The following is a 26,334-nucleotide window of genomic DNA, read 5'->3' as shown; positions in this document are numbered from 1 at the left end:
GTTTTGTGTTTTCTAAACTAACTTTGAAGCACAGTTCTCAGACCATTAAGGAAATAGGGTTGGAAATACTAGAGACCTTTCCTGCTTCCAAAGGACATGTCTCAAGGCTGTTTCTTTTCAATTAATTGAATCTGCTTTCCTTTTCAGAGTCAATACAGATTTGTATGTGAAGCTATTTTGAAGGTGTACGAAGAAGGATTTATTAAACCTTTACAAGCATCACCACATAAATAAAGAGCAAAAACCCTAGGATATCAATTGAGGAATCCTGTCCTCTGTATAATGAACTGGCAGCATTCTTTGTGCCATAATACTGCTTGCAGGAAGTGATAGTGAAGTACGGCAAAGAATTCACAAAGGACTTTGAAAACTTCAGCACTGTTGCACTTTATGTTGAAACAAAATCAGTCTCTGAAACTCTTCTAACCTTCATCTGTTTGAAGACTTTATTTTCGTGCTTTGCTCCGAACAAACCACAAACTGAAAGAACTAATCGTGTTCAGGGTAATCTACGATATTTCATTGTAGTGCCATATACTGCGCTTCTGGTTGAATTGCTACAAACAAGGCTTGGAATTATTTCACTTTGTTTTACACCCATGTCTCTTAAAAATGGAAAACAAATGAAAAAATACACTAAGCCATGGTCTTTCTCCAGTGCTAGGTTTATTTACTATGTACAGACTCTCACTGTTTTGTTTTTTTTACAACATTAGCAATATTGCCGATACTAGATAGATACACACTGCCTACTGATGCAGCACACTGTCCTACGCCCTTATTAGAGACCAGCTGGTTGTTAGAGGAAAGCTGGCATCTGTGTTAACCCAGCAGTAGCTGCATAATGCCCACTTACCAGCATCTTGTAAAAAGAAAAAAAAAAAGAGGAAAAAAAAAAAGAAAACAATAATAAAAATTAAAAAAAATAAACAGCATTTCTTTGACACAGCTTGTGTGTCATACACTGGTGTATTCTGATTCATGTGACTTAAGATTACGTGATGGGAACTAGTGCATGCATTGTCTTAACCCCTTAAGTGCCTTGAGACTTACAGCGTACATCCAGTGAAAGGCACTCATGATTCTGTGGGGGGTGGTCTTGTCCTGTCGTATTTATCTTAATGGGTTCAGATTTTAAAAACAGCCCTTGGTGCTTGGAATATGTTACTGCAAGGGGTCATGGAAATACCGTTCCCTCTTTCCTTATACAAGTACCTGTGTGCTACACTCAGTAGCAAAAGCACGTCTGCCAACTTAATGAATGAGCATCGTTTGCTGCTGTGTTGTAATTATGTGAAAAATCTGACACATTCCTTCATTGCTTTCAACTAGTAACTTACTAGCAGCTTACTATGAAATGCTAGTAGGTCATTAGAAGCTGACACTTTCTTATCCTTTTATTGAGAATAGCTGTCTTGCTCAATTAGAACATAATTCTTTAATAGCACTGATAATTAAGTTGAATTTACAATCAGATGTGATTTAATTCCATTATCTGCTAACCAGTTATTTTTTAAGTCCTCATAGTTGATTTCAAGCCATGTTCGTACAGGTCTGCCTTTTATTTTTCTAATTGTTTGGGGGTGGGGGGTGAGGAAGGAGAACACTATAATGCTGTCCCAGAACTTTAATTCCATAATGACCCCAGTCGCCCTCTGTTTTGCTTGTGCAAAGTTGTTCCAGTTGATATGGGTTGCTTCTTATTTAAGTAGGTAGAAGATTTGTTACAAATATCTGTCTGATACAGTATCTGAGCTCACTCTAAGGATATATATATATATAATGTCCCAATTGTTAATGTTTTTCCAGTATAGAAGAAACCAAGTCAGAAGCAAGGTGTCCGTTGTAATATACTGTAAGAAAAAAAAAAATAATCAGTCACTTCTTTGACTGCCCTGCAACAACATAACTTTGTGCCCTCTATTTAAAAAATAGTAATTTATTGGTTTCCTGAAAATGTTTATCCAGTAAATTTTATTATAAGCTATATAGAGCATAGAATTAAAATGGAAAGTTCTACACTAAATAAGTTTTTAACTATTGAAGAATTATATTATATAATATACTGTGTTCTATGGACATTGAAAGAGATCAGCTATGAAATATTAAGTGAAAAGGGATTCAGGCAAAGTGAAATCCTGGCTTACGACTTAGTAATAAACATGAACCACAATGCCAAATGGAAAACATAGTTTTAAATATTTTTAGAAAACAATATAATATTAGATGGCCTGTGGCCTTGTTACTTATATTTCTAGATTTGATGCCTAAATCAATATTATTCCTCAGCGAAAAGTGAATCTTACAAGAATCTCTGGATCTGACAAATTGAAAAAGAGTGATAAAGTAGCTTTAATCTCAGTTTTATTTTAAGCCATTTGCAACAACAACAACAAAAGTCTTCTTTAGTAAAGTTTAAGCTTTAACTTGCATACAATGATATTAGCTGAGATGCCAGCTAGCTGGAAGGTTATTTTAAACTCAGCACTTAATGTCTACAAATTAAAATAATTCATTCATATACTGAAGTAAATGTTCTTCGTAGTCAAATTGTAAATGAAAATAGCATTTGCCCTTTTTCTCTGAGGGGAACAAGAAATGAAGTTTATAGCAACACTGCATAGTGTTGGGATGTCACGTATTTAAAATGTGAAGTTGCCAAAGCAGTTTGAGTTCAAAAGACCCATTTATACCACAATTATTGTGTGGGATATTTATCGGTCATCTGTCATTATCGTTTTGATTACAAATACAGGCAAGTATAACAGGTCTCTTCAGAATCTTCCTCTGCGTTGACTTAAGCTGATGGGTTGGCGTGCATTAACTGGTTGCACTGGGAAAGAAGTTGAAGCAAAGCAACTCTTCTTTTATAACTGCTCATCAGCTGATCAGGGGCATTTGGGCTTCTGGAAAGCAGAGTGGTAACCAAAAACCGATTGGGAAAGAGAATTAGCACTGAAGCCTTCCTGCACCATACATCATTCATTCAAATGTTTCTACTGGTTGTGGTATAAATGGCCTTTCAAATATTTTTATATGGCCAAAAAAAAAAAAAAAATCAAAACTGCTAAAGATTTTACTTTGGGTTATGAAGATCTGTATCATCCTTCAAACTTTTTAAAGAAGTTTTTGTATGTTTCATGCTATACAAACATGAATGTATCTTTCAGACAAAATGACCTATACGTGATCAGTGTTATGACTGTTGGATTTTATGAATAATTATTTTCATACCATTTGATTAGGAAAAATATTGGGTGGGTGGGAGAAAGAGTATGTTTGTAACACTTCCATGATACAAATCCAGTTTTAAAAAAGAAATGAAGTTTTCATTGTAAATAAGAGCAATATTATGACAGTTTTCTGCCGATGTATAATGTCAAGATTTTTGTTTTCCTTTTGGGTTCAAACTGAAAACAACCACTACCATCTCATTTAAAGTGGATTTGAAGGGTTTTTTTGGTAGAAAAACATGGGGCTCTAGAGAGAAGGCTTTGTGTGGTTTTGGGGGCATTTTTTATCTTTGCTAAATATGAAATAAGATGCAGGTATCGTTTTATAAATCACCTGCAGATTGTCAGCCAATCCATTCTGAGAAATACTGCGTCAGATGTAACAGATAACTGAGAGCTGCAGACTTCATTTGTCCTAAACTTAGAAGCATTTGGTATTTTAAGTAGTGTACTTGTCTTAAGCAGTAACTCATTGCTTTTATGCATTTAATTTTTATATATTCTCTCCTAGTTATGAAAACGAGCTTGATTGTATCACACTACATTTAATGTTAACTGAAGTTTTTTCCTGCATTTTTTCTGTTCAGTCTTGGAAGCTTACATCCCATACAGATAGAACAACAGCGCTTCATCTAGTATAGCTGATTATACGCTGGCACACCATCTATGAGAGAGAGGGTGAGAAGGCAGTTGGGAGACTAAGGAACATGAGGTGTTTGATATGGAACCCGGCAACTTTCCAGAGAGAGCTTCCGAAAAGCTTTGTGGTACCCATGAAAGGGCCAGAGTGCAGCATTGCTGCTGCAGTTGCACTGCCCAGAGAGACGGGAAGAAGAGGAGGTCTTGCATAGGGAGGCTGGAGCTCCAGGTGTGTCGTGGAGCTGAATTATGTGATATTTTTATGCTTGTGTAGGTGTGTGGGCGATGTTTGATGGCTCAGGGAATTAGCATGAGCATGAAAAACTACAGATCCACCATCTGCAAATCTCCAAGCGAAACCAGGTTGTCCAATACACGCACTGTAGTTGTGACCGTAGAGCCACTACGCAGGCAATCTGAAAGACCCTCAGCCCTGAGGATAAAGGGAGGAATTGGAATATGGTCCGTATTCAAATTCTGCATATTTGGATTAGCACAAAGTACAGGAATGGTGCCCTCTAATGTCACTTATGTAAGTCTTTTTATAGCACATATGTCCTCAGGTGGCTGGGAATATTCTCTTATTTAAATACCCATCTTTTGTCTCAAGACTGGAAAAGCTCTTTTCCATTGCCACTTCTAGTGCTGGGATCAAATATAAAAATCTTGTAAATATTTATATATTCATTGATTAAATGTGGATCTTGCACGAAATTGCAGAGATTGGTTAGTGGTGATTGGGAAGCTGTTACAAGGGGAAAAGGATTTGTTTGTTTTAATATAACCGTTTTGTCCAATCTCATTTAACTCACAGCAGTTATAAACAGAAAAAAAATTTTTTTTTAGTTTAGCAATCTGCAAAGGAGGCTAGTTTGTCACCACTGGACTTTACCTCTGTCCTAGTTGCTAGCACAATCGTGCATCTTCACAGTTCATTGGGCTTCTCCAGCTGCAAGTTTAACTGGTGCACAAGCTGCAAGCTCCAGCTGCTCACTTTGGCATGTTTTGTTCATTGAGAGCTCATTTGGTAAAACTTTGGGAGATATGACTTTAAAACAAACAAAAAAAAAAGCCGACATTTTTGGTAAAAAAAGTATGTACTTTTTGGATTGTTCTAGTATGCTGTAGGATGAACTTTGGTTTCACAGACTGGCTGACAGTTTGCTGGTTGTGTTATTTCATATTTAGCAAGCTTACGTGTTTTAAAGGGTGATTTTTTTCGAAGTGTTTTGATGTTTGAATGGTAGCACTTTATCTCATGCTTACTACTGACTGAACTATTGGACAAAATAAATTGGGTTTGGAGAGAGATGCTTAATGGGTTTCTGTACAGAGATGATTTGGATTACACCCTGGTACGAATGATTTCTGTTGTTCCAACCATTTCTGGTTTACTGCTCATGTATTTGAGGGACTTTCAGAAAACAGATATTAATAATTCGTCACCTCAATTTTCCTGTCATAAAAAGAATATAGAGCTTGCATTTAAAAAAAAAAAAAAAAAAAGCGCAAATGGAAACTACAGGGTACTCGTAAATTTATCTCTGTGATCTCTCTCAGCTAGCTGCAGATTAGCAAAGTTTACTGTAAGTGGTTCTGCTAAGCATTATTTTTAACATTAGATCAATTATCTGGAAATCAGTATTTTTTTTTTTACTTAACTTATTTGAATTTTGATAACTAAAGGTAATGCACAACAAAGTTTAAAGAAGTTGTCATCCTTTTACTCCAAGGCCAGGGGCCTAAGACATGAGTGAAAGGGGTAAACAGTTTACATTAAGCTGTTGTTTTCTTTAACTAGGATGTATCCACAAAGACTAGGCTATAAACTACCCAGTGCAATTATCTCAGTACATTGGGGCACCACAGTAACAACCCGTAATAATCGTACAGGAAAATTAAGGTAAGAAAACTAAGATTTTTGTTTTACCCAGTGTACTCAGATTTTATTCCATTTGGTTTGGTTCGTTTACCAGTGATCCCATTTTAACCAGTCAATTTGGCAGGGCTGTTTGTGTAAGGTTTGGGGTTTTTTATTTTCTGTAACAGGTGCTATACTATCTGTAAATACAAAGGGAAGAATATTATCTAGATCATTATTAACAATCAGGAGGTGGCAATATTTTTTGCTAGTTACTTCTGGTAATTAATTTGCATTTCCAGCTGTGGCTTTCAGTTGTCAAATTTCATCTCCATTTCGTACTGCTCAATGATTGACAAGTGTGAAGTAAATCATCTCAGAGTTGAATAGCTTTTGTTGTTTAGACTAACTCTTGTGTATCTTTATTAATGTTGGGAGGGTGGGAAGCTTCTTCCCATAAGCAGACTTTTGCCTATAAATTTGTTTAAAAGCACATGGCGGGGTGGGGGACGCTTTAAAACACAACATCTTGGCTTAAATCGCCAGGGTAGCTGATTGAAAACGATGGAAACTTGAAATTGGTCAACACTGGACAATGTGAAAATGAATTCAGCTTTTGTCACTGCAGCTACTGTATGCTTTAAAGGGCCTTATGTATTTGTCCTCATTTTGATAAAATGAAATTTCTTGCCATTAAAACAATACACTAACATTCTATCGAAAACCAGCAGTTCCCAGAATAAATATGCTAATTAACATTTAACAAGTCTTGTTTTAGTCTTAAGTAAAATTTCATTCTATTATGTGAAAAAATGCTGTTATGCATATTTTGTGGATATATTTAATTTCAGTTGACAAATAGTTGTCTAGGTACAGACTTGAAAATATATATATAGTTTACTTGTGGATCTTAATTGTTTAATTGCAAAATAAAGATGTGCTTTAGTAATTTAAAGTTTATTTTTTTTTTTTATTTTCTTGCTGCTGTACACATGGTTTTACTCTGCTACTTTTATACAGTTCGGATGCCAGATAATGTTCATCTTGTATTTTATTTTATTTTATTTTTTGACATTGTATTCCATAAATACAATCCTGCTTTCATTTAGAGAGGATTTGTATGTTTGCACTGAGCACTAGTGGAGGATGCTAAATTAACAGAAGTGAAATTGCTTGATTACAGAAAATGCATGACAGTATCAGTTGATGTTTTTTACGTGAAAATATATACCATAAATTTTGCTCTAATGGAAGAGTAACTCTCCTCATCTTTTGCAGGGCCATGTATGTAACTTTTAAGTGAGGATTTCAGGCAGTGCTCGGTAGGGATTAGAGCCTGGTGCCAAAACCTAGGGCTAGCGCTGTGAAGAACAAAAAGGCCAGCTGGAAGATTGTGATGAATGTTTGCTGCCCAAAAAAAGTGTGGGAATGTTCAAAGCAGAGGTAGGAAAAGAAGATGAGAGGATTTAGGGGGCACGGCAAAAATTTCGTGAGGGGATGAGTTGAGGAGATGAGAGACACCACCCTCTCCTTCGTTGGGGTGGTTAATTTAGGAGTTTAGAGCGAGGGCACCTATCTGAAACCCTCCGTGCTAACTGCACGTTTTCCATATTAATTAGACTAGGGTGATGTAGGTTTCCTCAGGGAGCTCCCCCACACCCTTCCTGGTGGGCTGGGGGCACCGAGGCTTGGGGGGCTGCCATGCGCCCAGCGGCCGGACGCAGGCCGGGTCCCACCGCCGCTGCCCCTTCCCCCGGCCCCATTTGTCCGCCCCCCGTCCGGCAGCACATGGGCCGCGCCGCGCCCCGCCGCCCGCCGCCGGGCGCAACCACCTGGCTGGGGGCGGGGGGAGCGCTCCCGTCTCCGCCTCCTTAAAGGGGTGTGCGTCTCCCCGCTTCTCCTCCGTTCTCCTCCCGGCAGCGGGATCCCCCATCTCCCTTCCTTCCTCCCCCGGCAGCTGCGGGACGGCCCAGCCGAGCCGAGCCGTAAGCGCGGCCGGGCGGCGGAGCTGGGCGGGCTCCTCTCCCCTTTAAGGGCCTCCCGCGGCGCTCCGCCATTTTCTGAGGCCCGCCCCGGCTCCCCCGGGGGCCGGCTCAGGGAGCCGCCGGGACGCGGGGCGCTGCTCCGCCGGACCGCGGCGCGTCACCCCCCGCCCGGTACCGATTTCCCCCTTTTTCCCCCCCTCCCCCCCCCCCCTTTTTTTTTTTCCCCCCCATGGACTAACGCTCCCGCAGCGATGCTGAGCTTCTTCCGCCGGACGCTGGGCCGGCGCTCGGCCCGCCGGCACGCCGAGCGGGAGCGGCTGCGGGAGGCTCAGCGCGCCGCCACCCACATCCCCGCCGCCGGGGAGGCGAGGGCCGTGCTCACCTGCCGGGTGGCGCTGCTCGACGGCACGGACGTCAGCGTGGAGCTGCCGGTGGGTCCCGGCTGCGGGGCGGCGGTCTGAAGGGTGAAGGGGCTGGGGGGGTTGTGGAGGCACCTGCGAGCCGAGCTCCGCCGGGCAGAAGAAGGCACAAAAAGGCGCTGTGAGAGCAGCGTTGGTGAACGGAGCTTCTCGGAAAGAGAGCGCTCGGGCACCGGGACGGGCTGCCCGGGGGGGTGGGGGGGGCACCGGCCCTGGGGGGGGGGGGGGGTGGGGGGGGGGTGGTCAAGGAGAGGACGGACGTGGTGCCTGGGGACGTGGTTAGTGGGTGATGCTGGTGGTAGGGGGGTGGTTGGACCCGATGAGCCTGGAGGTCTTTTCCAATCCTAATTTTGAAGGTCTTTTCCAGCCCTAACGACCCTGTGGTTCTAGGGAAGGAAATCCCTCGGCATACATCACTTGAGAAGGGCTGCAGCACCAGGAGGCGTTCAGCACCCCCGGCTCTTCCATGTGCGCGTAGCCGCTCGCTGCTCTTACGCAGCACGGTCCTAGGGATTCGTATTTCAGCTGTTCTTTTGCTCTGCTTTTTACACGTACTACGAGTAAATTCCTGATGGGTTTTGCTTGCTTTGTTCTTACGTCCAGGCACCTTGTATCTCATCCTTGACTTGGGAGGGGGAGAGAAGGTTTCTGCTGGGGAAGGGCCGAACTCTCCTTCCTTCCCCTCCCCGGGGCAGGTGATACAGCAAGGGCTGTCTCATGGCACAGGGCTTTGTTGGGAGTGAGGTGTTAGCCGCTGCTTTGCATTTCTAAAGCTCCCTTAATATGCACGTGTCAATGTTTAATTATATACCTGCGTTTAATTACATACCTGCGTTCAGGCAGCAGGACAAACAGTAGCAACAGGAGCCTTGTGCGTTGCCTTTCTGTTTCCACGTGTTGGAGGCGTTTGCCACTTGTTTTGAGCTCACATAGCTCAGTTAGGAGGCTGTGGCCCTGCGAGGTCTTCTGGCCAGTTCTGTAGGGTTTTGGCTTTAATTAACATTTGTGCCGATGTTGGAGCTGCTGGCTAGAAAGAGCGTGCAGAGCAGTTGTTGTTCTTAAATGACTTTTCTTTCCTCCCTGATACTTTAAGCACCGTTCTTCAATGTCTTTCCAAGGAAAGCCCAACTCGGTGGTGTGCTGAGCAGCGTTGTTCACACCATGAGCGGGGTTTAGTGCCTGCAACATCCAGAAGCCCAACTGATCCAGAGTTGAAGGAACAGTTTGGCATCTCTCTTTGCCAAATGGCCCCACGAACAGGCATTTACAGAGGGCAGTAAAATTAATTTGTACGTCTCTGAAACAATGTAACAAACATGTCCAGTGCTGCTTAGTGCCTGGGATGTTTGATTTGAGGCCAAGAATGCCCGCAAACACTTTATAGCAAGAGTTACACTCAAAAAAGTACTCAAGTGTAAATTGGTGTTTCCACGTAACCGGAACAGCAATCACTGGAGCTGGAGTTGGCTCTGTAGGCAAATTCCTGGCGCCTGTAACAACATTTCTAAGGCTTTGAGGAGCATAAATTGAACCTGAAGAGGTGTCGTGACCTCCCATCTGGACTATAAAACTTAGATCAGGGCATAGCAGTAACTATTTTATTTCTGCAGGAAACAGTCACTTTTTTGCACTCTTGCTTTTTTCTTTATGAGCCAGCAGAAAGCCTTGTCCATGAACATCTAAGTTATGAGTAACAGCAAACAAATAAGCTAAATCTACATAGTTAAGTACAATAATTACAGCATGTTGTCAGGGGCTGACATGGACTAGTTCCTTCGGTGATTAAAATACAATAAATTAAAAGTAAATTAAATGTTTCATTTCAAACTCTCTGGCATGTTTGTTCGCGTGTCTCTCATTGATCGTATTTGGGACACACAAAAAAGTGTCAGGGAGTGGAAGGAGGATGAAACAAAAGGTACAAAATCTTGGAAAAACAACATTACCTTCTAAAATCTAAAGCTAAGTTAAAAATATACTTGTCTGCACATAGAGATTTTTTTTTTCCTTTTACAAAATCTGTCCTTGAGAATAATCGGCCCCTTTGAGCTAAGCTGTTTTCTGGGACTGGTCCTGTTAGGCTGGCAGTAGATCTGGTTTAAATGAACTCCTGTGTTCCCAGAGAGGCTCCCTCAGGTCTGCCGGTGCAGTGCTGTATGGTGCTATTGTCTACCTAAGCTCTCCGAAACCATCTTAGGGAAAGAAAAAAAAAAAAAAGTAAATAGCAGAAAGCGTTTCCTAAGACGGAATCATTTAGCAAACAGGTTAATTTCCAGCCAGCAAAAGAGTTGCCTTGGCACAAGGGAGAGGGCAGGAGCGAACACCTTACCTCCCCTAGTGCACGGCTACATCAATACTTTACGCTGGCATTAACTTGTTGCTGCTACAGGAAAAAAGATGCTGCTTTTCTTACTGCGTTTGTCCTTGTTTTCTCATCCCCCTTGGCAAGAGAAACGTTTTCTGGCAGCCGGGCAGTAAGTTAAGTCAAGGAAAATCTGGGCTGAAAATAATCAGCGTAAGTTTGTTCTGTTGGTTTCCAGCTGGAGTGCTTCCCCAATCTGGCTCCCCATGTGCCTCCCCGAGCGTGGGGCAGAAGCACGTAGAGGCAGCGTAAGGTTTATGCTGGCCTTCAGGGCCTGTGGAGCTAAAGCCTTACAGTGAATTTGTTACTGAAAGGAGAGCGTTCTGGAACTGTGGTCGTTCCTATCATTGACTGGATTTGGGATTGCTGAATTTCTGCTTAAATAACGTTCCCTTTGATCCCTATGGTGGCCTTTTTTAAACCATGTAAACTAAGCATGTTTCAGAGCCTTTCTAAGGAGCTAAGGCTGGTGTTTTTGCAAATATTGACAACGAAACAGAAGGAACGTTGTAAATGATGCAGTCGAGATGAATGTATTAAACACAGAGCCAGGGCTCGAGCAGTAACCCTGCTTTTTGTCCACTGATCTTATCTGTGGTGTCTGTCAGGCCACTTGATCTGTCTGCTTTTCTATTTCTGCTGTTCTTTTTAATTACAAAAATTGCCTAACTCGAACCGTTCATCAAAGCTGCAGTCCTGAGCAGTACATAGGCTGAATTCTTTTTGAGAATCTACTTATTTCTCAGCCATGTCAATGATTAAAGAATATCAGTGTTGTGTGCGCTATTTACTGTCACTTTGGTATGTTCAAAATGGGAAGCATGAACTTCATGCGAGTTATCAGTGTTCCTTTGGGGCAGATCAAAAGGGTTTTTTTCCCCCACTGTCATTTCAGATTCTAACGTTGTGTTCTGTCCTGGTAGATTTCCTTGTCTACTACCACTTGTTTTGAAGCTCTGCGTTTGTCCAAACCCGTTCAGTGATTTTTGCCAGACTTGCAGTCATGTGTGCTAAAACACTGAGAAGCTTACTGTTGTCCACAAAAACTTCTTAAAAATATATGGTGGCTGTTAACTGTGTTGCTTTTGACATTGTTCATCATTCATGCCTTTTTCTGTTAGCTTATCTTGGGTTCAACAGCAAAAAAGTCAGGTTGTGCACTGTCCTCTAGGTTTTCAAAGCCCGTGGGTAGTGTTTAACAGTGTGATTGCAGAGAGGTGAGAATTCTGTTTTGCCTCCATCCCCTATTTTGCTTCTAGTGCTGGTGCCGTGCAATAATACTAAAAAAAAAAAAAATGTCTTCCCCTTACCATGCTTCCAGAATTCCCAAAGCTCAAAAGCTGGGGAGGATTTTTCAATCAAAAGGTCTAAAACTTTGAGTATTTATTGTAGAAATAGTCAATCCTTATGCTAGTTAAGTAAGAATAGGGAGAGGGAAAAGATAGCCTGGATAAAGGGAATAAAATTGTGAAATAAATCTCATAAATGAAATTACAAGAATACATTTGAAACATGCACCTTTTAAAAAAATGCGTAGATGGATTTCTGGGGAGAAACAAGGGCAGCCCCACGACAGCGAGAGAGAGTATGGAAAATCATACTTTGCAGAAACCAGGGGTTTGGGTTAAAAAAACGAAAACCTGACCCCACGTAACCCATAATTTACATGATCTTCTCACAGCTAATAGAAGGTTAATTATATTCCAGTTTCTGTACATGCAGCCTAAGTTTCAGGCAGAGGTTACCTAGCAGAAGCTCTTCAAGGTGCAAGACCCAAATTGCAAGGATGGCGCCATCTGAATCGTAGCAGCTTTTCACCTTAGCATGCGCCTTACTTATACATGCATGAAATTTAGTGTGAAGATTACAAAAGGAGATGGTTTTGTCCTTGTTACAATCAAGTGTCATTAAAACAACGTCTTACATAAACCGGTTGAAGAGCTCTGTGGAGTAGCAAGAATTAGCTAAGCTGTTTACAATTTTGGAGTAATGCTTACAAAATAAGATTGAGAGGAGTGTATTAGTGATGATTATTTAAAAAATATTAAGAAATCTCTTTGGACTGCCAAAGAACGTTGCCAGCAAGCTGTTAGAGGAGTGCTGATGGCTTTTTGTGTGGAGGGAGGCGATCCGTTGGTCCGACTGCGGGATCAAGGGTGTGCTGTGATAGGTGTCTGTACCCTGTAATCCAGCCTGGCTTTTATAAGTTTCTAAAATACTTGTGGCTCCTTGTTTTATTTGTAACTGTAAATGTAAAATGCAGAGTGCTTTCTCTAGGACAGATCCTGGTTAAAATCTAGTAATGGTAAAAATGTTGGAGAATTTAGTTTCTGGCTAAAATGGCAAGTGAGTAATCCTAGCAGCACTCAAGGCAGGCTAGATTTTAAATTTTCAAACTGTATCTCCGCTGGCAAAAACAGGGAGTAAATAAATACACGTTTGCTTGTGCCTGCGTGTTAAGACTGAAGTTTCCAGTGAAACCCCTTCCTGCACATGTTTTTTGTTTTGGGGCCCTGCAGTGCTGTTTGCCCAGCGGGGCGCTGGAGCCGGGGCACGCAGCGCAGCCTTCCCCGGCCCCGAGCAGCAGCGCTGCCCGTGCTGAGACGTGCCCGAAGGCTGCTCGCTGTGGGCTAACCACGGTCAAGCTTTTGGGCTTGCTGTGTGTGCTGCGTGATGCTCTGACCTGGAGGAAGAGAGCAGCTGGAAGCAAGGTGCGGCTGCTGCCAGAGCGATTTCTGTGGCCTGCTGCGGGGCGATTGGGTTGCCCCGAAGGTTTAGCACTCCTAACTCGCCAGGTAACAGCGAGTTTTGTCCCAAGCACTGCTTTCCTGCTCATCTGCCCCCGTGAAGAGTTAGTCCAAGCGATGAGACCCTTAACTGAGCTGAGAAACCCACGGTGCAACACCAAACTGAGGTGTTTGAGAGTCTGTTGGGGCAGGGATTTAATTGCTAAGCCTTAGTGCTGGGGACACAGCTCATATACGTGTTTGTATCAGAAAGAACATTGGGAAATAGGCACGCTAATGGACTAAATCAAATGTCTAACCAGAAATCGCAGAATCATCGAATCATTCTCCAAAGACCTCTAAGATCACCTAGTCCAGCCTTTAGCCTAGTACTGAAGTCCACCACAAACCGTGCCGCTAAGTTCCGGATCTACGCATTTCTTAAAGACCTCCAGGGATGGTGCCTCGACCGCTTCCCTGGGCAGCCTGTTCCAATGCCGCACACCCCTTTCAGTAAGGAAATGTCTCCTGATATCCAGCCTCAACCTCCCCTGGCGCAAATTGAGGCCATTTCCCCTCATCTTATCACTTGGTGCTTGGGAGAAGAGCCCAATCCCCACCTCACAGAGGCCGTAAATTGGTTTCTGGGAGGGGATAAATAAGAGAGTTCTGGCAAAACAAGCTGACAAGTGGGAGTGTTTTGAATCTTTATCATTTTATCTGTAGGTTCAGCAAGCCTGGCCATAGTACATTAAAATCCTTCTGTATAGTATTCTAATAACCCTGCAGTTATGATGGGTGTTGAAATCAGCTCCGTGCTTCTAACACTGCCCTTGGGTTTTAACCCTCTCCAGTTCTCCAGCAAGCCCTGATGGCTAACGGCGTTAACTATCGGGGCTGTTTTCATGTTTGGAGTGAATTTTTTTTTGCTTAAAGCTCACTGTTAGAGCTTTCTCTTGACTCATTTCTTGAAGTGTGCAGTTTGGGAGAAAGGGGAATTAATTTCTTAAGAAATGGAGAGGCTCATCTGATGCTCCCGCACTGCCGTGACCTGCACGTGTGCATGGGTAGCATCCAGGGTTCGTAGTGACTGTAAGTTCTCAGTGGGTGTCCCCAGCCTCTCCGGGTGGCGTATGGGGTCTTTGTGAGGAAACTGGTAGGCACATGAACAGCAACCCTTTTTTTTTTAGAAGTTGGCAAAAGCCAGGAAGGGTTTTGCCCTTCAGTGGCTGCTGAAGGCAACAGCTACTCCGAATCGCTGTTAACAAGCAGTATTAACACAATTATTTCAAGAAATCTTGTGGCAGATCGGAAGTACAGCGGCAGAGATGTGAGGGCAAAGTCCCCCAGCGATGGAGCCTATTTATTCGTCGCCTTTTCAGAGTTCGCCCTGCACGGGGATCTCCTTAATGAAAGAAACAGAGGAGGAAAATCCTTCTCAGATAAAACATTTCAGTAAATTCATTAGGTGGGCTTTTTTCTTTTTTTGTTTTTCCCCAAGTATTGCAAGTTGGGGAGTGCTTTGCCGTGATAAAAACCTGATGAAAGCCTTGACAAGCGAGCACAAGGGGCCAGCCCGCAGCTGCTGGAAGCCAGCGTCGCTTCATCCAAGCTGGCCTGTGCCGGCCAGGGCTGGCGCTGAAACCACTTCTTTATCAGGTAACCTTCACCTTACAGACCCGATAAAAAGGCAGGGGGCTGCCATAGTGCTCGGCACCAACCTGGCTGCTCATGCTGCGACCAGTGTGTGGTTTTTGTTTTGTTTTGTTTTGTTTTTGCAACACCTTCTCAGCCAGCAGCTGCAGTTACCGAGGACAGCATGAGATGTCATTGGGGCATGTCTGGGAGCATCCTTCCCATTCGGGGGTGGGCAAGGTTCACACCAAGGTGCTCAGAAGATCTCATTTTGATCGCATTCCATAGCAAGACCCCTAGATGCCCTGCCCTCCAGAAGTGATATGTTTTATTTAAGTTTCCCAGCTCAGTTGTCAATTCTCCTGCTGCTCGGTGTTTGCTGTTGCTTCCTACGGGGTACGGCAAACTGTATAAATCAAGTCGTCAGGTCTTAGAGCATTACAAACCCATGGGGAGCTTAATTTGTCCCCTGGAGGCAGAACCAGCCGCTGCTGGACTGCCTGTGAGCGAGTAGTTAATAGTTCCTTGTCACCACTGAGCAGCTTGAAAATATTTGTCCTGGGAGGGTAACCTGAGCCCTGCTGCAAGAGGGGGGAAAGGAAAGAGCGGAGGGTAGCAGCAGGATAAAAACGTCATTTAAATTGAATGGTGCCACTGGGGAGGTAGGGGAACTTCTCACCAGAGGACGCAGCAGAAGCGTAGCTTTGAAAACGTTGGAGATTGCAGGTTTATTAGATGCAAATAGGCTGATCTGGAATCGTAAAAGCTGACCAGAGCAGTGCAATTCCTGTCTGTCGATTGCTTAAATACAAAGAAGGAGGACTTCGGTATGCCTTTAAGAACTTGAACTTAACGTTGAGGAGCATGTGAAACTTGTGCAGACTTCCACCGAATACAGCAACTGCGGCTCTAGGTCGTATGCAAAGCGCTGCGTAATTAGTTCTGTGCTGACAGCCCCGCTGATGTACGGCACGGAACAGGCAGCAGCCCTGGAAACCTTTCCCCTGCTGCTCCGGCGCTGTACTTCAGGGACCTTGTGCTATATCAGTCATCCTGGGTCCTCTTGGTGGCCCGTGAGTCCTCTGCGGAGGTTGCCAGAAGGGCGATCACCTCCGGCAGGGGAACCCCCCCGCGGGTGGGTGCGCACGGGCGCGTTTCGGTGTCGGCAGCCCGAGACGGCACGCGCAGAAATTCCAGCCCAGCTGCTCCGTTGCCTGTCCCCAGGAGGGTTACATAGAAATCTTGGGGGTTGGCTGAGCTAACAGGTCAATTACAGTTTTAAGAAATGACTTACTGAAGAATTGGGAAGAACCTAAAGCGATCTGTGCGACAAGGTGGAGATTTTCTTCTAGCTTTCAATCAGGTGCAAAACAAAGCCTTTTTCTAGTTTTGCTCTTGCAAATGCTGAATTAATTCCACTTCTATTTACACGTTATTTGCTCAAGAAGAAAACATCCCATGCTGAGAGAAAGTATCAACAGCTCACTGCCTTGCTCTTTGCAGAAATCTGTCACTGTCTCAAACAGCGGAAGAAATGTGTTTTGTATGTAGGTGATTTGCCCTAAGGCTGCTGCTGAGAGAGTCTTGCTGCCGTGTAATGGAAGTGCTGCTGCCTAAGAAGTGCTTTTTCCTTGAAGCCGACAGAAAAACTTGCCCTGAATGAGTCTGGTGAGGTCTGCATCTCAGCATTCTCGTTGTACAGTGTTTTGCAGAAACTGTGAGTGTGAAGTTGGCAGCTGATCTCATTGCTTTCCTCTTCCCCCGCCTTCTCCAAGACTTGGAAACAAATAACCGCAAGAGAACTTGTTTAGGCAGATTGGGTTTGCAGACTTTTCTGTGATTTTACTTAGGGCTATGAAATGTCGTTCCGGATTTAAGTGAAGCATAGGGTAAACCAATGACTGTGATTACCAGATTAAATATAAAACACTTGAAGATCAGAGCAGAGGAAGGAAGCAAAATTATGTATGCCTCTTTTCTTACATCATTATAATTCAGTGATTGAACTAGGTTATTTCTGAGAATAAGAATTCTGGCTTATTCTTGAAAATCCATTTGTAAACTATGGGCATCTTGGAGTGTTGTCTGTGTTGGTGTTCAGATACTAGGGTTAGGTACTCTGTTCAATTCACCTTGAAACTTCTTTCTATGTGGCCAAGAATTTTGAGGGGTGGACTAAATCTGCCCATTAATGGCATATCTTTAGAAAGCCTATTTCTCAAGTTGTGAATGTATAAATATTAGAGCAAAGATTGCAAGATGCTATGGAAATACAAAAATTGTTAAACTCCTTGCAGGAAGGATTTATGCTTACTGTGCATTTCTTTGGATATAAAAATAATTCTTTTCTGCACCGGGGCTTGTACTCTGAGCCCTTAATTTATTCATGTATTTGTATTACTTTTAGGCATCTCAAGTGTTAGAGTTAAGCTTTTCTTTCAATGCATTATTATGAAGGAGTTCATAGCATGAAAAATGTATGTTGTATAGAAGCTGCTCAGTGTTATTTACATGCCTTCTCTTCAAAAACATCTGATTAATTTTTTACATCACCACTGTAAAAAATTATGTTTACTTGGGACCAGAGCTGTTTTCTTCATAAATTATGTATGCATATGCAGTGGCTTTTTGCACCTACAAGCTGAGTTTTACGTAAATACGTTATCTAAGGGCTGTTTGTTAAAGTTCCTTGCCCCAGACAGTTTCCTGGCAGTCGCTAAAAGCACCTGCTAATGGAATGCTGTAGCCCGATGCAGTGTGCTTTTCTACCCACTCCAGCGCTGGTGAATCGCCTAGTTAGCAAACGGTAGTCAGTTCTGGAGCAATTCACCCTGAAAATCTTCCACTGTATTAGTTACTGTCAATGATACTAGCTGTGTTTCCAGTCCTATTGAACTTCATGGAGGAGAAGGAAAAGGAAGGCCTAAAAGGGACAAGGATGAAGTGACATTCTGACACTTTCAGCCTCGCGCAAGGCCATGTGGACGTTTTTCAAAAAAGCTTATTATGTGTGCTCCTTGTGGGGCGTACGTTTGTCATTCAGAAAAACAAGAAATATAAGAAAAAATCATTTACAGGTTGTATTGTCAGAAACTTAGATTTTGGAGTCCTCTTACTTTTGGAATTGCAATGAATAGAAAAGGTAGATGCTACAGTAGATCCACCTGCTAAGTGTTAAATCCTTTTGTATTTTCAGAAAAAAGCCAAAGGCCAGCTCCTGTTTGAGCAGATCATGTATCATCTGGACCTTATAGAAAGTGACTACTTTGGATTAAGGTTCATGGATTCTGCACAAGTGGCGGTGAGTAGCAGTCAGTCTAAATGTTAAATCTTAATATTGACAAAAATGCTAAAAGAAAGCTGTCTTTTTTTTGAGTTATGGTCTGTGCGGAAGCTCTCTGTTGTATTAAAGTGACCCCAAGTTTAACTCAACATTCTTTTGAGCGAAAGTCATCTTGTTCACGTCTGCTTGGGAAATAGTCTTAGCAAGCAGGGTACCTATGGGATTTGCTCAGATTGGTTGTGAGTCAGCCCTGCGATGAGGAGTTTTTGAGAGGGGTATGGTTGTGCTTGCATGTACCAGACCGTTTGCATTGAGAGTTCATGCAACCACTTTTGAAAACAGCAGCAGGGCAATGTTTGTCAGGAGCAACCACAGTTCTTTCACTTGCAGTTGTAGTTTCATGTGAACGATGCTTCTGGCTGAGCACGTAGTCCTGCCTGGAAGGTTAGCTGCATGTTTACTTCCTGGTTTTTTCGTTTGTGTTTAAGTGGAATGCTAGAAAGTCTTTGTGTATATATGCATGTTTGAAAGCCTCATGGCTTCTTTTCAGAATTTCGGGGGTCGAGTTTAGTGTTTAGCACGTAATTGTAGAGCACATTTCTCTTTTGAGGAAATAATTTAACTGTTCAGCATCTGAAGCAAACTTCATGACTAGCAGGACTAGGTGCTGCTGGGTTGCAGATCTAGTAGTAAAAATGGTCTTAAGCCTCTTGCAGAACAGAGGAGGAAAAGGCGTTTTACTTTTTAGGATTTTGGATACTGGGTTCTTTAAACAAGTTCTTGAAACAAGTTGTAAAGGGAAAGAATTGTCATTTTCATGTGATTTCTATGTTCGTTGCTAGTCTGATGGTTAGGAGGAGTTACTTTTCCCTGCACTAAGAGGCGAGAGGTGGCAGAAGGAGGTGTTTGCAAGGTTGTTCACAGTGTACCAGGCGTGATCTGAATCCTGGTGAAGCCAAGGGAATGGGCTATTGTTAATTTGAGTGGCTCTGGTTCAGGCTGACACTGAACAGCACAGCATGGCCAGTGATGGGACATGTGAAGGTTGCTGATAACTTTCTCATAAGGAGACATGGATCGTTTAACAGGTGGCAGATTCCTAAGTCAAACGTTCAGGTTGCAAGCATCAAATACTTGCTATTCCTACTGGAGTTGTAGAGCATAATTTTGTTACTCTAGCAGTTGCTTTGTGTACTGCAGTGGTTAATGCTGAAAACGGTTGTATAGCATTGCCACTAAGTATGCAGCCATTAATTCTGCAAAGCGAGGGACCAGATTTAGCCTCATCATCTTAATTAAAAGCAACGGCACCACCAACAAAAAAACTACTGTACCTTCTCAAAATATTGCTTTTTATTTTTTTTAATTTCCAAAGAAGCAAACTGTTTTAGTAATGACTTCCAGTGCTCTGTCCGGTGCGTTGTCTGTATTGCTTCTTGTTTTAGTGAACTTTATCTCTGGATTTCAGGAGTAGGCTGTGTTGAACAAACTCTTGTCAAAATGTAAACTTAAAGGATCTTTTTGCCAGGTCCACTTGAATTCCATTTTAATCGCTTGGAATCAATCTTAAGTTTCCTGTCGTCTGTGTGTGTCCATGCGCATGTTGTTTTTTTCCCTTCCTTCCCCTCCATCTGAAAGCAGTTGCTTCCCTTCTTCCAGCACACCCATGCCATCCAAACCAGGCTCCTGTAGGCAGTGCTGGTAAGAGCTGAGCAGAGTAAATCGCTGTCAGTGCCTGTCTCGGGCCTCTCATGCCTTCCACTGGAATGTGGAGGAGATGAGAGAAAACAGAAGGGATGAGGCGGGCGTGCACAGGCAGTCCTGCAGCCTACAAAAGGCTCTCTCTGCTGTTCCTGTGTCTAAATCACCTGCAAGTCTCAGGTGGAGAGTTCACATATTTTTAGGGTGGAGGAAGGAGCAAGTCACTTGTCTCTGAGAGCAGGTGAGTTTGTGAAGTAGGAAGAGAGGTGGTATCATTTTCTTAAAGAAACAAAAAATGTTCAACTCCATTTCACTGGCATTGTAAGCAATGTAGACAAATATTTGCTTCATTCCTCTTAAGGTTCCTGCTTTATTTAAAAAATACATTAGATAACGTTTCAAATAGCTTTCTGTAGCAGCTCTGTTTTAGTAACTATTAAGAGCATTTCCAGGTGCATGCACGACAACACTCGATGGCTCAGTTGTTCTGATCTGCACCTAATATATCAGCCACTGCGTGCCCTGGCTGCGTTACAGGTCGGCTTTATGCACTCCCTGCAGAAGGCAGGGCTGCTCCAAGACAGGAACGTGTTTGCACTTGGCATTGCAACCTGAAAATACCGGTTCTTTCTCATACCCCTGTTGCTTTTCTGTCCTGCTTGGGGCCCGCTGTAAACTTCGTGGCACGTAGTTGAACGAAAGGTGTGTTGCTAATTGTATAATTCATCCGCATTAGTTTCAAGGTGACATTTGGGATCGACCTAATGAGGTGGTGTTACCTTGGGCAGTGTGAAGCACCTAGGACGTGGTGTGCAAGGTGGATTGTTCCGGCAGCTCAGCCAGTGCTGTGATGTTGAACAGGGTGCTGTGTTCCCCGTGAACCGAGTTACCTCCTTCAGAGGAGGGAGCTGTTTGTGTATCCACAGCGCTGCAGAGCAGGTCCCTACCACTGGCTGGGTGTCAGTTTTCCAGCTTTATTTCCTGGTGTAAACACTTCAGCAGTGGGAATATATGACGTTAGGAAGTATAGCGTCTACAGGTAGGTGTTTCTGTCAACCTGCCACATATAGCTTATTTTTCACATGCTCTTACATGCAGTGTAAGTGAAGCCATTACTTTTGTCCTCAGAGAGTTAGCCTCCACATCTAGTATGTAGCTTATCATTAGCATTAGTAGGTGAGGCAGTGACTTCTGTCCTCCCATGCAGCAATTGCTAAATGTCAGCTGTGAATAGGTTTTGGACAGTTGGGTGGAGCTGACCCTGTGTTCAGACATAGACAGCTTTGCTGCTATTTACTATGCTTGAGTGACCTAAAGAAATGACTGAAAGACAGCAGTATTTATTTTGTCTCTCCTCGCCACACCGGAGTGATCACAAACAGCAGAGTCAGAAAGTTGAGTTATAATTTATGCCTCTCTGACACTGTCACTGGCTGACTACTAATGTGCCAATTCAGTTTTTGTTTGGACAGGGTGACAATTTTAGTGATTAAATTAGTTTGTCAATACTTTTTTTTTTTCTCCAAGTAGATAATACTTTCTGGAAGATGGGCTTTAGATAAGGTACTTCAGGATATTTCTGGTGCTAACTTTTTGCGTTACAAAGTTTTTACATTACAAAGAGTATCTTCAATGAGCACTAAGAACTACGAATTGTAAAAGATCTGGATTAGATTGTTTTAGCGAACTACTTGCTATTGCAACATGCTCTTCACAAATGAATATATTGTGGGGTTTTTGTGAGATTTCTTTATTGATTCAATGAGAGTAATTTGTTTTTCAGCATTGGTTGGACAACACAAAAAGCATTAAAAAGCAAGTGAAAAGTAAGTGTCTTTTCCATTTTCTCTTTGGACCTCACATAGAGCATACAGGAGGCACAGAGCTGAAGTGGTGGGGAGGAAGGAACTGTGTTCTGTGAGGGGTAACATAGGGACTGAAACCCAAACCCAGCATGCTGCTGCTGATTGCTTAATGACCTCTTCCCTCTGCAGCTCGTATTACTTTCATCTAATGTCCTTAATTAAGCATGTTAGAGGCTCATTAATTATAGTTTAAATAGAGACAAGGCAGCTGAAGATGCTTCAGCATCACAGATTCTGCCTATAGGAAAACTTGTCATGGAGCCTCCATCCCTTGAAGTGGTCCAGAATGCCCTGATCTGTTTGTGTTTGTCCCTCAGGTCATTACTCGCTACACAAGCGTTCATTGTGGCCTGTTTGGTTCAGTGGTCTGTGCTGGGGTAATCTGTGACATCAACTGATTTTGCTCAGCAGCTTCCTTGCTATCTGATGTGGGAAGTCTTCGGGGATTTGTGGTGCTTTATTACCAAAACAAAAATTTTGGAAGCACCATCAGAGAAAATTCCTCCTGTCAAACGCAAGAATCAACAGAGAGCTGCACGTTTTAAAGAATTGTTAAACCATCCTTTTGCTGGGTTAACTCTTCAGTTTCTGAAAAAAAATGATTCTTCCCCAAAAGGGTCTATTATATACCCCTAAAATATGTCTAAAATTCAGTGGAATATGCAGGCCAAAGTTGTCAACAGTGGGCATTTCCCAGAGCTCTGGAAAGGCATTACAGACACCAACAGAGTACCTAGGGATTTGATTGACTGCAGAGCCAAGACCCACAGCTTTCTTGGTGATGGATGGAGTCCTTAAATATGAGGATTAACCTAGATTTGTGTGCTCTTGGCAAGACAGATCAACTTCATCCAACATCTGTTGGATTGACTTGTAAAATAAATATAAAACTATTTTGTGCATATATTTAAGTGTACGTTCATCCTGATGTTTTTCATGCGTTTTCCTGCTACAAATTGATTCCTGCCTAAGACCTTGTGGTAGGACAGGGCCAATTTTAGTCAATGTTTGTGATGTGATTCTGTGTAATAAAATAATCTGGTCCAGTAACTGTTGCTGCTGTCTCGAATAAATTCTTCTTTGCAGTTGGCCCACCGTATTGTCTGCATTTTCGTGTGAAGTTTTACTCATCAGAGCCCAACAATCTGCGTGAAGAGCTAACAAGGTAAGAGGAATTTTGTGACGAGAGACGGTCAAGTGCCCAAATAAGGCCAGGAAAATGTTTCTGTGGTATTTATTTGAACAGTTTTGAAGCATTTTGGGGAATTCCTTAAAGCTGGTTGCTTACCTGAACGTTTATAAATGTATCTAGTGTAGCTCTTATGAAATAAATGAGATGTATTTTAAAAAGATGCAAATATTTAGTATATTAGTTGATGCACTGTTTTTCATTATGCGACTCTGGCAACTGATCTGTATGTATACAATGGACAGACTTTTTACTGAACTGCCATAATTTTTCTTTTTTTATTCTGCTTAATGTATTTAGTTTAAGCTGTGTGCAGTCATCCTGTCTTTTTAGGCAGAAGAACATTGAATTGCAATTTGGGGCTTTTCTTTGGCAAAAAATAAGTTTGGTTAAGTTTCATTACGTCTGTGATATTTTGCAAAGGGTTATGCAAAGAGAAAAACTATTTTACCGCTATGTTTTGATGTGGGTTGACAGTACTGTATGCGTAGGATTGTATTATCAGGTAAGCAGCAGTTTCTTTTGTTAAAAGCGTTTTACATACCCGTTCATAATGCTGCGTTTCATGTTGGACTGAGACGTATTTGGGGTGCTTTGAAAGAGAACACAATTTACCATCTGTCAGCTGTATAAATCTGTTGTAAAAGACAACATTTCTTTGCATTGTTGTCACCACTGCTGATGATCCATTTTGGAGAGAAAACAAATTTATGTTTTCTTGTCAGCTGTAGACACTTCATACCCTCAGCCATTTGTAAGAGTGTGAAGTGCATTCGTTTGTTTTTTTTTTTAGGTTTATCTGTGTGAATCTTCGATCTGCACTTTAGCCAAATCCCTAGGAGAGCTACCAGGCGGATTATAGTAGCATTACCGTGTGCAGCCATATGTACTCTGAGCAGCTTCATGCTTGCAAGTGATAACATAGTGCTATAACTGTTTTAATTCTTTCTTGGCAACCCGGGAAGAATGTTTTACCCCTGATATATGTTCCTGAATCAACTGCTGTCTTTGAAAATCACAGTAATAGAAAAAGTTCAGACCTCTGTGTGCCTACCAGCGTGAAACGTTTTCATCCATCTTGACTGAGCTCTGCCAGTCAGACCTTGCTGTGCAGGTTTTAGCATGGCAGAATTGAAACCTGAGGGCTTCTAAACCCTGTCTGTCTGCTTAGCTAATCCTCCAGACCAGGAGTGCAGCAAGCCTTTCCTCTGTCTCGAGACTATTTTACAAAGAAGCGGTGGGAAAGGGAGCTCTGCTATGGGTTACAGGTGTCACAGTGGATTTCCAAGGGTTCTGCCTTTCCTTTGTGTGGCAGGACACCCAGCTGGAGGCCTTTGTCAGCTTCCACAGGTGCAGATTACTCACGTTTTCTTCCAGTTTCCCGTCCGTCAGATGCCACCAGCCAGAGGTCATGCAGTACAGCCCGAGCATGGGAAGTATGCTCGAACTGTTTGCAGGTGGTGTGTGGCTGATAAGTCCAGGTTGGTCCCACCCACTCCATACAGGAAGCCTGCGCTCATTCTTTTCATATCCATGGTCAGTACTGAACAAATGTATTCCCCATCTAGAGGCCAGCTTTGGGTGATGAATGCTTTGACAAATCCATTCATGGATTTCCAAGGGACCTGTAGGAAAAATGCCTGTATGCATTTCATGCCCATGTGTGTTACTGTGAGGAGACAAGCACATGTGGTCTTGGTGAACATCACAGTTGAAAGAGAACAATCTTTGGCTGTGTGAGGCTCCTCTTCATCTGCAGTGCAATTCAAATCAGGTGCAATGGCTGAAGTCAGCCTTTTAGCTGATAAGACTACCTCAGTTGTGAAGGGAAAGCTGTGTGCCACGATAGAGCAGGAGGGATGTGCTTTGTGGGTACTGGATCAGAAGGCTAGGTGCTGCACCCCAGAGGGGGATAAGTGCTTTTTCTTTAATGCCTGCAAATTTCTAAGCAAGAAGAGGAATTCTAAATAAACAAGGCAGTGATGGAAATCTGGCTCTGAAGAGTCAGTGATCTGAGAAGGCTGCAGCCTACTGGTTATTTTTTTGTCACTTTGCAGTCAGCTTTCTGGGTTAGATTTTTAGCTAACCAATCCATATCGTGAACATTTATTTTTGAGAGACTTTAAGTATTCATTCTCTAATGAGATCAATGTCTGTGGATAATGAAGAAAATGCAGAAGATGCAAGTTGTTCTTTGCTTATTAAACTTCCAACTAAACTGTTCTACACAGATCATCTCGTCCAACTGCCTGAGCACTTCAGGGCTAACCAAAAGTTAAAGCGTGTCATTAAGGGCATTGCCCAAACATCTCTTGAACACTGACAGGACCAAGGCATCAACCACCTCACTCAGAAGCCTGTTCCAGTGTCTGACCACCCCGAGAGTGAACAAATTTTACCCAGTGTCCAGTCTGAACCTCCCCTGGCTCATGCCGAGCCTGCTGTCCACCAGCACTCCCAGATCTCTTTCTGTAGGGTGCCCATGTAGGATCCTGGGATTATAAATGAGGCTTATTTAGGTATTCTGTTTCTTTTTCCATGCAGCACTGTAGTTCAGCTTCTGATAACTTCTAGTTTTGTGTTTACTTCATTTGAAGTGTGTGCCATACTAACGCAATTGATAAAGCCTTTGTAGTTTCTTCAGTCTTGAAAACCCGTGTGAAGAGTATGTGACTCTTTAATTTTTCAGGCTCTAACTGCCGTCTCTTGGCTGAGTGACACGTTAGAACTGTTAATCAATGACTTTTGTTTCTCATTTAATCCTGCAGGTATTTATTTGTTCTGCAGCTAAAACTGGATATTCTTAGTGGAAAGTAAGTATCCCCACTAAATAGTCTTTTAGACAACTACAGTGTGTTTAGCATAGGATTTATTTAGCTGTTATATTTGGACAACTAGTAAGACTTACTAAGTAATGTAACTTTTTCTCCAAAATACTGCTTTTGTGTGCGTGAGTAGCAGCAGAGGAATGCCTACTTATCTCTTGTTAGTTTGATGAAAATCTGCTAATCCTTTTCCACTTCCTTACCCCAAATGTTTGTACCATTTGTCACTGTCAGGTATATGAGTTGTCTGCTAGTTTCAGATGAGGTTTTAACAAGGCATTTCTTTTATGGCAGATTGGAATGTCCTTTTGACACAGCCGTCCAGCTGGCAGCTTATAATATGCAAGGTGAGTAGGTATGAGTGGGGAAGGAAGAAGTTGTGTGAACAGCTTTGGGTAGACTATTACTGCTTCTTTTAGTCTGTCCTTGCAGTATCCAGAAAACAGGTTCTGTCCAATCCAACAGGTTCCAGCAATCCAATGTGAAACAGCTCTTCTTGTTTGTAATTTTGCTGACAGTATGTATAGAAAATTACTTGAGTCCTCAGGAAACAGTACAAGGGGGTTCTGAACATAAACAGCTTTGTCCTAAGCTTGTTTTTTCATGTGCTT

General features: G+C 42.7%; 2 protein-coding genes across 3 annotated transcripts in view; both read left to right on the top strand.

The window, feature by feature from the left end:
- The window catches only part of PTPN4 (protein tyrosine phosphatase non-receptor type 4), a 115,676-nt gene extending 108,703 nt beyond the window's left edge, over positions 1-6,973 (top strand). Inside the window, 1 exon segment of the mRNA XM_035536934.2 lies at positions 148-6,973. Coding sequence (XP_035392827.1) covers positions 148-234 — 87 coding nt within the window. The 3' untranslated portion in view covers positions 235-6,973.
- An 856-nt stretch (positions 6,974-7,829) lies between these two features.
- EPB41L5 (erythrocyte membrane protein band 4.1 like 5) overlaps positions 7,830-26,334 on the top strand; it is a 55,611-nt gene continuing 37,106 nt past the window's right edge. Inside the window, exons 1-7 of one of the 2 annotated variants that reach the window (XM_050711744.1) lie at positions 7,830-7,889; positions 7,968-8,149; positions 18,057-18,161; positions 21,628-21,670; positions 22,796-22,874; positions 25,667-25,711; positions 26,018-26,070. In XM_050711744.1, coding sequence (XP_050567701.1) covers positions 7,970-8,149; positions 18,057-18,161; positions 21,628-21,670; positions 22,796-22,874; positions 25,667-25,711; positions 26,018-26,070 — 505 coding nt within the window. In that variant the 5' untranslated portion in view covers positions 7,830-7,889; positions 7,968-7,969. Of the gene's footprint in view, positions 7,890-7,967; positions 8,150-18,056; positions 18,162-21,627; positions 21,671-22,795; positions 22,875-25,666; positions 25,712-26,017; positions 26,071-26,334 lie in introns of those variants that run through there. The other variant, XM_035536933.2, reaches the window with a different exon arrangement.

Source organism: Cygnus atratus, chromosome 6 (assembly GCF_013377495.2).
Source record: "Cygnus atratus isolate AKBS03 ecotype Queensland, Australia chromosome 6, CAtr_DNAZoo_HiC_assembly, whole genome shotgun sequence".
Lineage (NCBI taxonomy): Eukaryota > Metazoa > Chordata > Aves > Anseriformes > Anatidae > Cygnus > Cygnus atratus.
The sequence above is the reverse complement of the archived record's forward strand: the minus strand, read 5'-3'. Positions and strand labels throughout refer to the sequence as shown.